The sequence below is a fragment of the Lottia gigantea genome, assembly GCF_000327385.1.
Source record: "Lottia gigantea unplaced genomic scaffold LOTGIsca_9, whole genome shotgun sequence".
Classification (NCBI taxonomy): domain Eukaryota; kingdom Metazoa; phylum Mollusca; class Gastropoda; family Lottiidae; genus Lottia; species Lottia gigantea.
The window spans coordinates 3,471,938-3,489,016 of record NW_008710950.1 but is presented as its reverse complement, the minus strand read 5'-3'; the positions used below and the strand labels follow the sequence as shown (position 1 = coordinate 3,489,016).

Genomic DNA, 17,079 nt, shown 5'->3' with positions numbered 1-17,079 from the left:
TAGGGAATTTTTGATAAAAATGGTGATTATTTGATTGCAAAATTGTTATTTTAAATATTTAGGTAGTTTTCAGCAATTTTTTTCCGAAAAGAATATCAAATCATGACTAATTTTATTTACCACGCCGTAAATAGCTGTAAAGGTACTTATGGCTATTTACCACGCTTGCCACGCCAGTGATAAATAGCCACTGACGTATTTTAAGGACCTTGATCGGTATCATCCATGCATGTAATTGTTTTTTCATTTTTATACGCCCACATCTCTCTATGTGGACGTATATTGTCGGCACCCCTGTCCGTCTGTCGTTCCGTCGGTCCGTCCGTCCGTCAACATATTTTTGCTTGTAAACGCTCTAAAAACTAAATTTTTTGATGGAATCAAATGAAATTCGGTATGTGTATACATATTCATAAAACGAAGATCAAGTTCGAATTTGAGCTATTTTCGACCGTTAGAAGCAGAGTTATTGCCCTTGCCCCAAAATCTTCAATATTTACCATCCGCATGCCGTGGTGGGCGTATATCGCTGTGGTCCACTATCTTTATCATTGCGCTCATCATAAGCCCAATCAATATCAGAGCGGAAAAGTAGAATGTAAAATTTCAATTTCATTTCATTTGTCATTTCGACGTCCTTTCCAGGTAGGTTTTTGGTGAAGTTTTTGTTGTTCTTCCACTTATTGAGATTAAAATTTATTGATATCATATGTATAAATAGGCGTAGTATATATAAGTGTAAAGTATAGATTCTGCCCCGTCTCAGAACTACACAGAATTATTTCATGATCATTATAAGCTTGGTTCTTCACAAACCTACGGGAAAAGTTATGAGCTCTCGACACAGCAAGCCCTACTCCCTACGTTTCTCAATGGATACGATACGAGCTTTTTTATGTTTTTGGACCTAAGTTATTTATCGAGATTTCTAAAGCAGGATTAACTATTCTTCGTGTTATTCTTTCTATTCAAACGACTTGCCATTTCATCGTCTCTGAGAATATGCTCAGTCAAGCAATTTATTATGTTTGTTAGCCTAGAATGTTTACAAACACGCCTACTTTTTTGACTCGTTTATCCAAAGAAGAGTCTTTCGTGGCAAAATACGTCTGGAAGCACGAATACAAACACGTGGTAATAGCAAAATGTAAACAACAGGAAGTCGAACGTGGATGAACAATCCCGCGTGTCGCAAACACTATCATTCAACGTGCTAACAACAGCTGCATAACCATATAACTCTAAAATAATTCTAGTTAATTAATTTCAATTCTGATTTTGTGGTCAAGAACCGAACTGTTCGGCTCTGGTGTTCAAAATGACAAGCAAGGAAGTACACGATTCTGACAGCGATTCCGGTGGTGTGAAGTTAAAGAAAACTCTGGGATTATTCAATGGCGTTGCTATTATTGTTGGTGTTATAGTCGGTAGTGGAATTTTTGTATCACCAAAAGGTGTCCTGCTTGAAGCTGGTTCAGTTGGCCTATGTATGATTATATGGGCACTCTGTGGTATTATTTGTCTAATTGGTGCTATGTGCTATGCTGAACTTGGTACTTGTATTTTAAAATCAGGTGCTGATTATGCCTATATCATGGAAACATTTGGTGGCCTACCATCGTTTCTGTATCTTTGGGTAGCTTTGATAATTATATTTCCAACAGGAAATGCTATCACTGCTTTAACCTTTTCAAATTATATCCTGCAACCATTCTTCTCTGATTGTGAAATGCCAGATGTTTCTGTACGATTGTTAGCAGCACTATGTATCAGTAAGTATAATAAATCATTCGTATTTTTCAAATATTTTTTTTAGAATATGGGAAACCTATTACTTGAGGATTGCATCACCTCCATTCATAATTCAGATATTTTCACTTACTCAAGCATTGCTTTGATTGTCCAGACAGGTTTTGAACTGAAATCAGCTGTACTTAAGGATTTGAGTCTGGATAATGTAGACTAATGTTTTTGTTGTCATGCTTTTTCCAAGTTGTAATATATATTGTTGTACATTCTATTAATATATATATAAATCATTTTATCACATTTGTGAGTCCCAATTTGTTATCGAAATGTCAATTCTTTTTTTTTTTTTTTTTTTCGATTTTTACACACCTTCCTGAGATTAGACTACAATAGTTGCAGCAACCATTCAACATTCACGAACCTTAGATATAGGCGACGATGTGCATAAATATATTTTGGATCTTTTTTGCAAAACCGGAAGTGCCACAGTTCAATATATGCAAGAATAGATAATCGGCTCTAGAAGTCGTATTTTTTGGTCGATTTTCTTTTGGTTTGCATTTTTGGAATCTACTGTTAAAATCTGAAAGAATAGCAGTTTCAAAATTTCAAAATTCGAAAATTTGTCGCAGACATTTTTTTTGCCAAATTTTGCATTATTTTCATTTTTTTTACTTTTTGTCTGATTAATTTGAAAAAAATTGAGCAAAGACAGTTTAAGAATGTAAACAAAATGGTACAGTCAAATTTTCAATTTCACTTCCGGTTTAAACAGGAAAACTATGTTCACTTCCGCTTGAATATCTTCCGGTGTAATTTGTATAGGACAAAAAATTTTATGCTGATAGGTAGACAAAGTTATGACAAAAAAACGAAGAAAAAAAAATCCGGAACAGACGTGAAACTTTGGCCGCCATTTTGATTTTTCTGAAATGATTCGATTTTTATTCAGACATAATGGCTCATCCAATTTAAATGATTTTGGTGTCAAATGAAAAAAGATAAAAAAAAAAACATGACATTAGGAAGCCGTTTTTCGATTCTCAATTTTGCTTTTTTGCAACATCCGGTTGAATTTTTTCAAAGTTTGAAGGGTCATATTTCGTGATCTTGAACTTTGATGACCTTGACCTTCATAAGGTCATAAGGTTCAAAATGGAACTTTGCATACAATTACTTCAACCGTTGAGCCTCGTTGTCTTGGAAGTTCGATTGTTTCAGCTTTATAATTCAAAAAAAGGAACAGGTTTTGAAAATTCAAAATTTTCAATTTTTGACCTTGACCTTTTTTGACCCTGATTTAAAGGATCAAAGGTCATTCACATTGGCTATCTATTTATACTTTTATATTTGCTGTCCTATCTCAACTTCCGGTTTTATAGCCGTATATAATTAAAAATTTTGATGACTTGTATCTCGTAACTTTGACCTTTGTTGACCGTCTCCCTTTCAATGTCAAATGTCATTGACCTTGGCTATCTTCTGATACTTTCATTTGTGAGGTCTGTCTACTTCCGTTATAACAATCTTCCAAACAATTCTTCTCAACTTTAGACTGCTCTTGCGCGTGATGTAATTATCGTAGAAGGTTGATTTTTTCAGAGTCTTTTGCATTTTGCTACATTTGCAAAGTCCCACTCTGTGCCACGTGTGGCTCTAGTGTATAAATTGTTTTCCATTTTGACACAAAATGTATACATACTTGTATACTCAAATTTCATGAAAAAAAATTGGATTTAGATTGATACTGTTGCTGTAAGTTATGGGGTTTTATAATACAAACGCATCCATCCATTATAGTAGTATCTTTTGTAAATCAAAATTTGTTATTGTAAAAAACATTAATTTGAATATCAGTTTTATACAATACCGAAAGGTTAATAACGACTGTGTTGATAAAAATAATTTTTTTTAGTTTACAGCTTTCTTTAATAGAAAAACACTTCTTCACAAGTTTCATAATGTTTGCTCATGTATGCAAAGACTGTCTTAAACCAACTGTAGCTGATAAAGATGATCAGTAAAGTATGATATACCAATGAGCATGCGAAGAAATAAAACAAGTTCTGTGAAAATGAACCCTAAATTTTATCAAACCACTTGATTTGACATGAAATGTGTTTGATATCTAAATATCTATTATGGTTGTTATTGTTTTATTTTACTAACATTGTAATGAATACTGTTGCCTAAATTATAATGGGTTCTAAACTTTGATTCTAATTATTACTACTTTGCCTTTTTGATTCTGATGGATAGTTAGTTGAGAGATCTTTAAATGATAAATGATCTTGATGATTGAATAGGTATCAATTTTAAGCCTTCTTCAAATTTGAATAAATATGATCTTGTCAAGGAGAGGGAACACTTCTGTTTATCTTGTATCACCTTGTTACTAATTTTCTTATCATCAATGTCAACAGCGTCACAGGTCAACCACCCAAAAGTCAGACATAGATAGATAGATAGATATATATTGTATTGTTCGCCCTTTTTGGGCAGCATACATCATAATACAAGATAATACATAATAATAAGTGATACAAATTAATAGTTATACAAAAAAATATAGTGTATACATAAAATTTTGAAAAAAAGAACATAAAATGACAAAGGAATATTTAAATGTGAAATGGTAGAAGTGATATATTTCTCTTAGGGTATTGTATTTAGGACATATTAAGAGGAAATGGTATTCATCTTCAACCAAGGATAAATCACATTGTTGGCATATGCGTTTATCAACAGGAATTTGTCTGTATGGACCTCTTTCAATTTCTTATTAATGTGTACTTAGTCTCAATGATGTCAATGCGGTTTTGTATTTGGGATTTTTGATATGCTTCAGATAGTGAGTTGGAGTAGAAATAAAGGGTTTGACAGAACCATATGTTCTCAATTTATTGTGGGGGCTGTTGATTGAGTCATGATAAATTAAAGAATGAAAAGAATTTTGCAATGAGAGCTTAATTTGTTTAAGTGAGAAATTTATGGGGTCAATGTTAAAGTTATTAAGGAGGGTGAAGACAGCATTTGTCCAAGAAAATTTTGGTTGACTTGAAGCCAAGTTCAAATCCTCATTAAAAGCTGCATTTAATAAGGGGTTATTTTGAAGAGTGGAGTTATCAAGAAATCTTTTGAAATACATTATCATTCTGTGGTAAATATCTAATTGTAAGGGAAATATTGATAATTCGGATAGACATCGAATGTTTGAGGCCTTTTTAGGTACACTTAGTATGGACTTAGCTGTATGTATAGTGATTGTATTGTGATCTAATTTGTTTCAATTGTTAAACATGATCTTTTTACTATGAACTACCTGCAGACCCCAAACATCAGATGCATACAGTGCTATTTGTTTGACAATGCTGTTATATAGTTTTAAAAGAGTAGAGGTTGGAAGATGATCAGTGGTACTTATTTTTTGTCTTACACTAAACCAAGCTTGTCTGACTTTTTTACTTGGTTATAGCACATTTAAAAGTCGAGTTGTTTGATATACAAAAGGCCTAAATAAGTATAAGAGGAGACTATTTCGATTGAATTACTGTGGAAAGAAAAACTGACCCATGATCTTTTAACAGCATAGAAAATCATAATTTTGGATTTATCTAGATTAAGGTTGAACTTCCAGTCTGTGCAAAAATTTTCAAGTTGATTTATTGAGTTTTGAAGTCCGGTTGGTGTTCAGGAGAATAAAATAAGGTCATCAGCAAAGGATAAATGAGATATAGGTGAATAATCTAAAAGAGGAAAGTTGGAATTTGATTTTTTGAAATACTTTTGGATATAATATCTTTCATTGTTATAAAAAACATTATAGAGAGGGGGTGGGGGTGTGCCAACCAGCTTTATTAAATCAAGTATTATGACTCCTGTCTCCTAATGAACAATTGTATGTTTGTTTTTTGTGCCCATGTAAAAGGTGGACATATTGTAGTGCAATGATTTTTATCATAAACCACTACGCAGGTTTATACAGTGTTCACAGTTTTTTTCTGTTTATACATCGATAAACTGAAAACATGTTCAGGTCATTCCTTAAATATGATTTGAATGTTACGATTTCAGCTGAACTGTTGTGGAAATAGGCCTATTAGCTTTGACATACTGGTAGTTAAATAAAATATCGTCAAAACTTTTTCATTTTTAGTGAAACTTGGCGAAATTGGACAATTATTATTAAAATTTTCATCAGGTCTAAGATTTTTGTTCAACTTTTCATGATAATGAGCCATTCAGTTGTTGGAAGTTTATACCTGTAGCTGATTTCATCCAGAAAAATATGAAGAAAGTCACTGGATTGTGAAAGGAGATTTTTAAAGGTATTTAAAGGAGGATATAAGAGGTTTCACTGTTGTTATTATAATGAAACATATTGACCAATATTTGTTTAAGGGCTTATAAAATGAGTGAAATTTGAGCAATTTTATCTTTTCTGACTGAAAACATTGTAAAACAAAAATATTGTTGAAGGTGAAGGTTTGATAATCTAACTTGGCTAAATATTTACTATTTACTATTTTACTTGTTAAGCTAGATGTGTCCCAATCATTTGGTTGGTTAGTTGGTAGATGACAAGTTAACGTTTGCTTCCAGCGGATGCTGATATCTCAAACTTGGTAGTTGTTGTTAGTTGTAGTTAATAGTTGGATTGAGTCCCAATCATTTTTAAAACTCAATACGGTACTTTATAAGTCTTAAGTTAAAAAAAAAAAGGAAGTTAGATATTAAATTTTGAAATAATATTTATATTTTTCAAGATAATATTTGTTCAATTTATTGATATAAATGATGACATAAAAAGATGATTATAAAGAGTAAATATCAAAATTGAGTAAAAATTAACAAATGCAAAACATTACACTTACTGAATTAATGCCGTAGGGTATATAGTGCTGTTCCCTTGAGAAAGAATTTGGTTATTATATTATTAACAACAAATGTCATTAGAATAAGCTATTTTCATACTAATAAAGCGATGAGTGAAGAGATCATTTAATATGACCTTTACGATAGATTATAAATAAATCTAATAATGATAATTATAGAACATATATCTTTTATGTTAAGGTCAATCATACCCTTCTCTCAACTTATTCTGACCTGCAATATGGCCTTGTTATAATAATATTGAATCGAGCTAGAAATCAAAATTTATTGAAAATATATATTGAGCCTCCATTTCATTATTCCCATTAAATTGAATTATCAAGACGACTGATAAGATTTTGGCACTGGATGCTATTCTCCTCTGATAACAGCAGAGTTATCATAGAAACATTTATTAATCAGACTTTCATTTATAACAACATCCATTCAGACTAACCTCAATACACACTAGTCCAATTTTTATAATTAATAAATAATTCCAAGGGCACAATAATATTCCACAAAAAGTTATTTAAACACACAATACATTTGAGTGGTGCATTCTGAGGACATATTTGTCTGTGAACATGCACTGGGTTATTACCTTTTGAACTCTTTGCTGCTATTTACTCTGAACATGTTTATGCTATATCTGAAATTAATTTCATAATTGATAATCAAATAGATTTCTAAAGTTTTACAAAGACCATTAAACTGTTTATGGATACATAAATTTGCATTTCGATAAAGATTATACCGGTAATCTTACCTACTGAACTGTCTCATTATGATAAAGAGTATAATCTTTCCTACTGAACTGTTTCATAGTAATAAAGAGTACAATCTTTCCTACTGAACTGTTTCATTATAATAAAGAGTACAATCTTTCCTACTGAACTGTTTCATAATAATAAAGAGTACAATCTTTCCTACTGAACTGTTTCATTATAATAAAGACTATAATCTTTTCTACTGAACTGTTTCATAATAATAAAGAGTATCATCTTGTCTACTGAACTGTTTCATAATAATAAAGGGTACCGGTATAATCTTTCCTAATGAACTGTTTCATTGTGATAAAGAGTACAATCTTCCCTACTGAACTGTTTCATAATAATAAAGAGTATAATCTTTCCTACTGAACTGTTTCATTGTGATAAAGAGTACAATCTTCCCTACTGAACTGTTTCATAATAATAAAAAATACAATCTTTCCTACGGAACTGTTTCATTATAATAAAGAGTATAATCTTTCCTACTGAACTGTTTCATTTTTATAAAGAGTACAATCTTTCCTACTGAACTGTTTCATTTTGATCAAGAGCATAATCTTTCCTAATGAACTGTTCCATAATAACAAAGAGTATACTGGTAATCTTTCCTACTGAATTGTTTCATTTTCATAAAGAGTATTATCTTTCCTACTGAACTGTGTCATTGTGATAAAGTGTACAATCTTTCCTACTGAACTGTTTCATTGTAATAAAGAGTATAATATTCCCTATTGATAGGTTTCATTGTGATAAATAGTTTAATCTTTCCTAATGAACTGTTTCATCATAATAATAAAGAGTATAATCTTTCCAACTGAACTGTTTCATTGTGATAAAGAGTATAATCTTTCCTACTGAACTGTTTCATTATTATAAAGAGTATAATCTTTCCAACTGAACTGTTTCATTATAATAAAGAGTATAATCTTTCCTACTGAACTGTTTCATTATTATAAAGAGTACAATCTTTCCTACTGAACTGTTTCATTATAATAAAGAGTACAATCTTTCCTACTGAACTGTTTCATTATTATAAAGAGTATAATATTCCCTATTGATCTGTTTCATTGTGATAAAGAGTATAACCTTTCCTAATGAACTGTTTCGTTATAATAAAGAGTACAATCTTTCCTGCTGATCTGTTCAATATGATAAAGAGTATAACCTTTCCTACGGAACTGTTTCATTATCATTAAAAGAGTATAATCTTTCCTACTGAACGTTTCATTATTTAATCTTTCTTATTGAACTGTTTCGTTATGATATATAAATATCATATGAAGTAAAAGATAATACTTAGATAAAGTCTTCGATGTTTATATAATGTTCCATATAATTGCTTTTATCCTGTTTCAATAGTGAACTCTGGTTGATTGCTGTTTGCTATGGTGGCTCTCATATGACATTTCACTTTTCATTTTGAAATAAAAACTTTAATTTCACCTAGGTGGAAATAAGGTGATAATTCATGTAATCTTTAATTAAAAACATAAATTTTTAATCAAAGAAAAGGTTCTCCTATCAACTTGTCAAACATATCTAAACAAAAAATGTAATTCGCTATATACATGTATTTGTTCTTTTCAGCTGTTTTAACGTTTATTAATTGTTGGAGTGTAAAATTAGCTAGTAAAGTACAGGATATATTTACTGTTAGTAAAGTTCTAGCCCTCATCATTATTATAATTACTGGACTTGTTTTCATGGGAATGGGTGAGTTAACTGTTAGTCATGTTATATTTTTCTATAAAATTATTATTACTGGACTTGTTTTTATGAGATTAATGTAATGATACTCTATTTCAAACTATTATTTTACTTCCCTTGAATTTGAATAATTCTAACAATTTTATTTTAGGATCAACTGAAAGTTTCCAAGAACCATTTAAAGGATCAACTACAAAACCAGGTCATTTTGCTATGGCCTTTTATTCAGGACTCTTTTCTTATGCTGGATGGTTAGTACAGTTGAAATTTGATAAGTGATTATTTTCTGAAACATTTGTTTTCTTACCTATATCTAAACAAAAAATGAATTTATTATATTGTATTGTATGTACTAATTGTTATGGTTATTGCTTTCAGGAATTATTTGAATTTTGTTACAGAAGAGTTGAAAGAGCCATACAAGTAAGATGTAATCTTTATTATATTGCATCAATCCCTACTTTATTGTGTTTGGTCAGTCCTGATATTCAAAGTTTATGTTTAAGTTTAACCGATGAAGACATGGTCTTAAACACTCTTTCAGAGAAAAAAAATAACAAATTAGCACTTATTTATATCAATCTGTACTGTACTGCACTCATTAGAATGACGTAAATAAACCTTATTCACATGTGGGCCATATCGAATCCAGAATGAGGTTCATAACGCAAACAAATAAAGGTAACATGATGTCACTGCTGTAAAATCTTTAAAGCTTCCTTCTTCAGTCCTTGTAACTCAAAACTAGTCATATTTTACATCATTAAAATCAGATTTGAGTTGGGCAGTTTTAAGCCCATTTTCTTGCTGTTGATCGATGTTCAGTGACATACATAGTTAAGGAGAAAAAAATGCAATTGTAGAGAAATAATCTCTTACTAATTCTAATCAAATTTTAACTAAAAATATAGAGCCATTATAAGGCAGAATGTTTTTATAAACTCTTTTAAAACAAATCCAGGTTGATCAAGTAGATAAATAGCAGTAAATAGCTTGTTTTACAATGTTTTTAATAATATAAATTATGCATCACATTACAAGTCATGCATACAGTTTCACCTGGAATCTTAATGTTGTCTATGTTATTAATTTGATGCATCAGGTAGTACTAATCATATTACTTAATAACATTATTGTATAATGATGTATTTTCAGAAATTTACCAAGAGCTATCTATATATCTCTACCATTAGTAACAGTGATCTATATTTTAGCAAATATATCTTATTTTGTTATTTTATCACCAGCTGAAATGTTAAAATCAGATGCTGTAGCTGTAGTAAGTTTTTTTTAAAGTCATACCAGCAATATAATGAATTAACTATAATAACTTGTAAAATTATCATATATCATTATCCCCCTTGATCACTATTGTCGGTCCTGACCAGTCACAAAATTATCATGGTAAATTAACAAACCTCATGTAGAAGCCAAATACAAAGTGATATCACATCATGTTGACATCAGTAAAATTAAAGTTAATGATCTGGTTGATTATATCAAAGTAACTGATTGGAGGCATCTTCACTACAGATTAAATGTCTACAAAATGCTTTCTTTGAGTTGTTAGTTCACCTAACTTATTCAAAGCGTCTAGGCCATCTACTTACAAATGCTGAAAAAATTGAAATTTTCCTTTTTCAAGCATTATTATACCTCAGCACAATTTCTGTCCTTACCATTACAGACATTTGCTGATCGTACTTTGGGAGTTATGTCATGGATCATGCCAGTATTTGTAGCTTTATCAACTTTTGGTAGTTTAAATGGTTGCTTGTTTACATCTTCAAGGTACAATTAACATATAGTAACATAGTTGTGTCATTTTGTTCCTTCAAGTTGTTGAACTTCTCTCTTCACGGTAAATCAAATTGGTTTTATGAGAATGGGAATATCAGCTTAAAAAAAGTACTAACAATCAAAGTCTTAGATTGACTTTGTGTTGATAGATATATAAAGTTATTTTTTACACTATCATTACTTTTATCAAACTCATATTGTAACTAACATAAAGTTGATGTACTGATGAAATTAACATGATTGTAGCAATAGCAGCAGTCCAATTTGAATATGAAGTAGATCTTATTACCAGCAGTGAAAAGCATCAATATATATATTTTCAGATTATTTTTTGTTGGTGCTCGGTATGGACATTTACCAGGTTTTCTTGCAACAATCAATCCAAAATTAATGACTCCTGTACCTGCTTTAATATTTGGGGTAAGAATTATGACTTTACTAAATATCATACATAATATGTATATATTACTGGTATGTAATACAACCATGTTTATTAGTTTCAGAAATCCAGAAGGAGTAGAGTAAGACAGCCTGGCACTACATATTACCAAAAGAGCATGATTACATTTCGTTTCATTTCATATCATATATTTTCAGTGTGGAATGTCGTTAGTTATGTTGTGTTCTAGTGACATATTTGCCTTAATTAATTATGGTGCATTTGTGGAATCATTATTTATTGGTGTAACCATAGCTGGGTTGATTATGCTACGCTATACTAGACCTGATATGGAACGACCGATTAAGGTAATTTTGACAAGACTTAAATTATATAGTTCTCAAGATTTTAGCAAAAATATATGTATATATAGTTTCGAAAATAGCATCATCATTCAGTGAAGTGTTGATTTCTGTTCTGTTGACATTGACGTTCGAGGAACGACATCCACGCCATGTGTTGGCCATGTCAATCATACCCAATGATAAAAGTAGTCTGTTAAGGGGCGGAGCATAAATTTATATTCTGTTTACACAGATATAAACGGAATATATGCACATGACCACTGCAATCCAGTCAAATTGCATGATACTGTGTAAACAGAATTGTGAGTTTTTATGATTTTAATTAAACTACATGAAATTAATTAATTAAATTAATTAAATTTACATGTATATAGTGATGAGATCTCGATCAAGTTCAAATTTGGCTCATGATAGATGCTAGTTTTTATCAGGTCTTAATGAAACTTGGTATGCATGTATAAATTGATAAAATACCGGTCAAGTATGAATTTGGCTCATTTTGAATGAATGGTTTTTGAGTAATTGCCCTTGACTTAGTAAAAATGCACCAAATTTGACTTGTAAACATGGTTGGGGCAACATTTTTTATCAGATTTTGATGAAACTCGGTATGCATGTATATATTAATGAGATCTTAGTCAAGTTCAAATTTTTCTATGTAGAAGAGACCTTATTCATGTGAATTTGATAACTTATTATATATCTTATAAATCTTTAAAATTTTAGTGTGATAATTCAATGTTTCTGGTTTATTGCTACTGATTTTTCAAAGATTTGTGGAAGAACTCATAACTGACCATAAATGGATGAGATATTCAAAGTTCTTGAACTACAAATAAGGAGGATATTAGATATGAGAACGTTCGATGGATCGACATCGATGCCGTGTGTTGACCACGTCGATCACACTCGATTAATAAAGATTTAGTTTTCATTTCTGACAGCTGCCAGTGGGCCTATGTTTCCTTGCCTGGCAAGCTATCTTTTGTTTTCTTATGGGGCGTCTTCAAAACCATGAATTTATTTCCTGAGACAAACTAATACTTATCAATACAACTGTTATTTAGCATGCTATGCTGTTGATATTTGTCACTTAAAGTTGTGTTGTTTGTGATAGAAATTGTTGATGACTTTTTTTTCAGGTTCACATTGCATTGCCAATATTTTTTGTTATCATCTGTATATTTTTGATAATTACCCCCTTAACAACATCCCCAATGGAATGTTTGATGGGTATTATAATGATATGTACTGGTATTCCTGTGTATATATTGGGTGTATTATGGACATCAAAACCCAAAGTTTTTACAAAAAATTTAGGTAGGTTTGACGCCATTTCAATTACTAATTCTATTCAACCAATAAACACAACTTCTATTGCCCTGTGAGTCATACTCCTATTCACAATAGTTCATAGTCTTAAGGAGCTTTCACCTTTGAAAGCAAAGTTGCAAATGTGCTTGTAGTATTATTTACCACGTCTTTTGTCCTTCTGCTGTTACTTTAAAACTGTCTGAAGAATGATATCGATTGCTGAATCTGACAAGTAATGTACTTGTAATTTTTCGAAGATCCCATGTTTTATTTCTGTCACACAAATCTATCAAACCTTCACAAAACTTTTAGTTACAATAACAAAATATTTTCACTGTTGAAATAGTTCATGCTCAATACAACAATTGTGGAGCATTATAAACCTATAGAAATATTAAAAACAGTTGAACTAGGTCAGTTGTTTGAAGATCGCACAGCGTGAAAATCATAGTCATATAGTTAAAAATATGGATGTCACTGATATTTAACGATAAGCATAGACTTTGTTTTAAAACATAAATATTTGTTCATTTATATTGTAGGTAGGCTAATTAGAGTATACCTGTTTTTTTCAGAGAAGTTTTCATTGTTTGTTCAGAAGTTTTTATATGTTGTTCATGAAGATATAGAGGAAGTGAAGATGGATTAGATATATACACCATAGACAATACCATTTAAAATTATAAGCACAGCCATGTCTGCTAAAACCTGATTTCTCATATTATATCAACAAAAATAATCATTGTTTGTGTTTGAAACACAATTTATGGGTTGGGGTGGTAAATCATTTTTTTATGCCCACATGAATATGTGGTCGTATATTGTCTTCGCCCCTGTCTGTCAACATGTTTTCGATGAACGGTTTTTGCGATATTGCCCTTGACTTTGTTAAAATATGTCGAAATTTGTTAAAAATAGTTTGTGAGCAGGATTGAAGCTACAGTTTTCAACCTATTTTGATGAAACTTGGTGTGATCATTGGCATTGATAAAATCTCAGACAAGTTCTAACTTGACGTATTTTTGATGAACGATTTTTGAGTTATTGCCCTTGACTTAGGAAAAACGCATCAAAATGTGTTTGTGTACTCAATAGACTACAGTTTGCATCCAATTTGATGAGATTCTGGTCAAGTTCGACTTAGGAAAAACACGTCAAAATTTGTTTGTGAACACAATAGAGACTACAGTTTTCAACTGATTTAAATGAACTTTGGTGTGATCAGTTATATTGATGAGATTTTGGACAAGTTTGAATTTGATTTTTTGATGAACTGTTTTTGAGTTATTGCCCTTGACTAAGGAAAAAATGTGTCAAAATTTTTTTTTTGCCCTTGATTAGAGCTGTGTGATTTAATTATTTGTTGTATTTGGGTTATTGATATTGATTTTAAAAAAATTTTGTGGAATTACTCGGCATAAATAACTGGCATATATATGTAATTGAATTCAAACTAATAGAATTTCTTCAATATGAGAAAATTCATACTTTAGTCACTAAAGACTGTTTTATCATTTCTGACAGCTGCCAGTGGGCGTATGTTACCTTGCCTTGCTATCTTGTATCTTATTACTATTGTTTTTTGATTTTTAAGAGAATTGAAATATCAGCCGCAAATAGTACTAACACTTTTCTCCTTGAGAGATTTCAAAACCAAAAAAAAAAGTTCAAAATTTTGACTGAAAATTATCCTCTGTAAAAACAACTTTGAAGACTTAATGTGTGCTCAGTGCATATTTTTATCAACACAAAGACAATCTAAGACTGACACTATTTGTAGGCTGCAAATCCAATTCTCAGAAAAAAAATTTGCTAAGGCAAAAGGTTAATGTAGAAATCTCCACTAGTACAAACTTTAATATATTTTACATGTTTAAAGGAGTTGGAACTTGGTTGAAATCCTCAATGCGTTTTACTCAGATATTCTCTTTTAATGATATTTTTCATATATATAGCCTGTTTTAGCTGATTTGTTATTTTTCACTGTTAAGTAGTTATTAGATTTAGTTAGTGGTTTAAGTCTGTATTATGATAGCCTAGATGTCTTGAATTGTTTTGTTGTAAAGTAACAATGATATCTATATATGGGGAATGTTTATATTTACATTCATAGAACTAATTTAGTCCACAGTTTTGATTTGAAAAAGAGGCTTTGGCAAAGATAGTATTCCATATCTCAAAGTACAACAGATTGACCTTTGACTTGTTATGTTTTACACAAAACTTATATAATGCCCCATAAGATAGTGTTAAAATTGGATTAAAGTCTTTTTGTTATTCGACTTGTTAACTTCAGTGTAGTATTTGTAGAAATGTCGCATCATTACACCCATCAATTTTTATACGCCCACATGAATATGTGGTCGTATATTGTCGTTGCACCTGTCCTTCGGTCCGTCCGTCCGTCCGTCCGTCAACATTTCTTGTGAGCACTATAGAGACTACAGTTTTTATCTGATTTTTATACGCCCATATGAATATGTGGTCGTATATTGTCGTCGCCCCTGTCCGTCGGTCCGTCCGTCAACATGTTTTATGAGCACTATAGAGACTACAGTTTTTATCTGATTTTGATAAAACTTGGTGTGATGCTTTAGATTTATAAGATCTCGGTCAAGTTCGAATTTGACATATTTTCGATGAACGGTTTTTGAGATATTGCCCTTGACTTTGTAAAAACACGTCAAAATTTGTTAAAAATAGTTTGTGAGCAGGATTGAAGCTACAGTTTTCAACTGATTCTGATGAAACTTGGTGTGATCATTGGAATTGATAAGATCTCGGACAAGTTCTAACTTCATGCATTTTCGATAAACGTTTTTTGAGTTATTGCCCTTGACTTTGTTCAAACGTGTTGAAATTTGTTAAAAATAGTTCGTGAGCAGGATTGAAGCTACAGTTTTCAACCAATTCTGATGAAACTTGGTGTGATTATTGGAATTGATTAGATCTCAGACAAGTTCTAACTTGACACATTTTCGATGAAAGGTTTTTGAGTTATTGCCCTTGACTTTGTTAAAATGCGTTGAAATTTGTTAAAAATAGTTCATGAGCAGGATTGAAGCTACCGTTTTCAACCGATTCTGATGAAACTTGGTGTGATCATTGGAATTGATAAGATCTCGGACATGTTCTAACTTGACGCATTTCCGATGAATGTTTTTTGAGTTATTGCCCTTAACTTTGTTAAAACGCGTCGAAATTTGTTAAAAATAGTTCGTGAGAAGGATTGAAGCTACAGTTCTCAACCGATTCTGATGAAACTTGGTGTGATCATTGGAATTGATAAGATCTCGGACAAATTCTAACTTGAAGCATTTTCAATGAATGTTTTTTGAGTTATTGCCCTTGACTTTGTTAAACGTGTCAAAGTTTGTTCTTGAGCACAATAGAAGCTACAGTTTTCAACCGATTCTGATGAAACTTGGTGTGATCATTGAAATTGATAAGATCTCGGACAAGTTTTAATTTGACGCATTTTCGCCGAATGGTTTTTGAGTTACTGCCCTTGACTTTGTAGAAACACGTCAAAATGTGTTTGTGAGCACTATAGAAGCTACAGTTTTCAACCAACTTTGATCAAACTTTTTATGATCATTGGAATTGATAAGATCACGGACAAGTTCTAACTTGAGATATTTTTGATGAACTTTTTTTGAGTTATTGCCCTTGACTTTGTAAACACGCGTCAAAAGTTGTTTTTTGCCCTTGATTAGAGCTGTGTGATTTAATTGTTTGTTGTATTTTGGTTATTGATATTGATTTTAAAAAATTTTGTGGAATTTCTCAGCATAAATAACTGGCATATATATATGTAATTGAATTAAAACTAATAAAATTTCTTCATTATGAGAAAATTCATACTTTAGTCACTAAAGACTGTTTTATCATTTCTGACAGCTGCCAGTGGGCGTATGTTACCTTGCCTCGCAAGCTATCTTATGATATTGTAAACAACCAGTAGAAATACTAATTTTATTATTTTGTTCTTAAGTGTACAAGAGAGCAAGTAATAATTATGTTTTGGTCATTTAGGCCTATGAATCTTTTTCCAAAGATTAGCTTTATTCTGTCAAGATACCATTTTTGTAAAATTTGATATTCACTGGTAGTATGT

At 31.1% G+C, this 17,079-nt stretch overlaps 1 protein-coding gene across 1 annotated transcript; it reads left to right on the top strand.

Annotated features, from left to right (window-relative positions):
- Nucleotides 1-1,318: 1,318 nt before the first annotated feature.
- On the top strand, nucleotides 1,319-13,036 carry LOTGIDRAFT_109029 (hypothetical protein; the record flags this gene model as incomplete). The annotated part of the gene is made up of 9 exons (XM_009068383.1): nucleotides 1,319-1,772; nucleotides 8,985-9,110; nucleotides 9,256-9,355; nucleotides 9,483-9,527; nucleotides 10,260-10,383; nucleotides 10,792-10,895; nucleotides 11,228-11,324; nucleotides 11,502-11,651; nucleotides 12,791-13,036. 9 exons carry the CDS (start codon nucleotides 1,319-1,321, stop codon nucleotides 13,034-13,036), a joined length of 1,446 nt encoding a protein of 481 aa, XP_009066631.1.
- Between the last annotated feature and the right edge of the window lie 4,043 nt (nucleotides 13,037-17,079).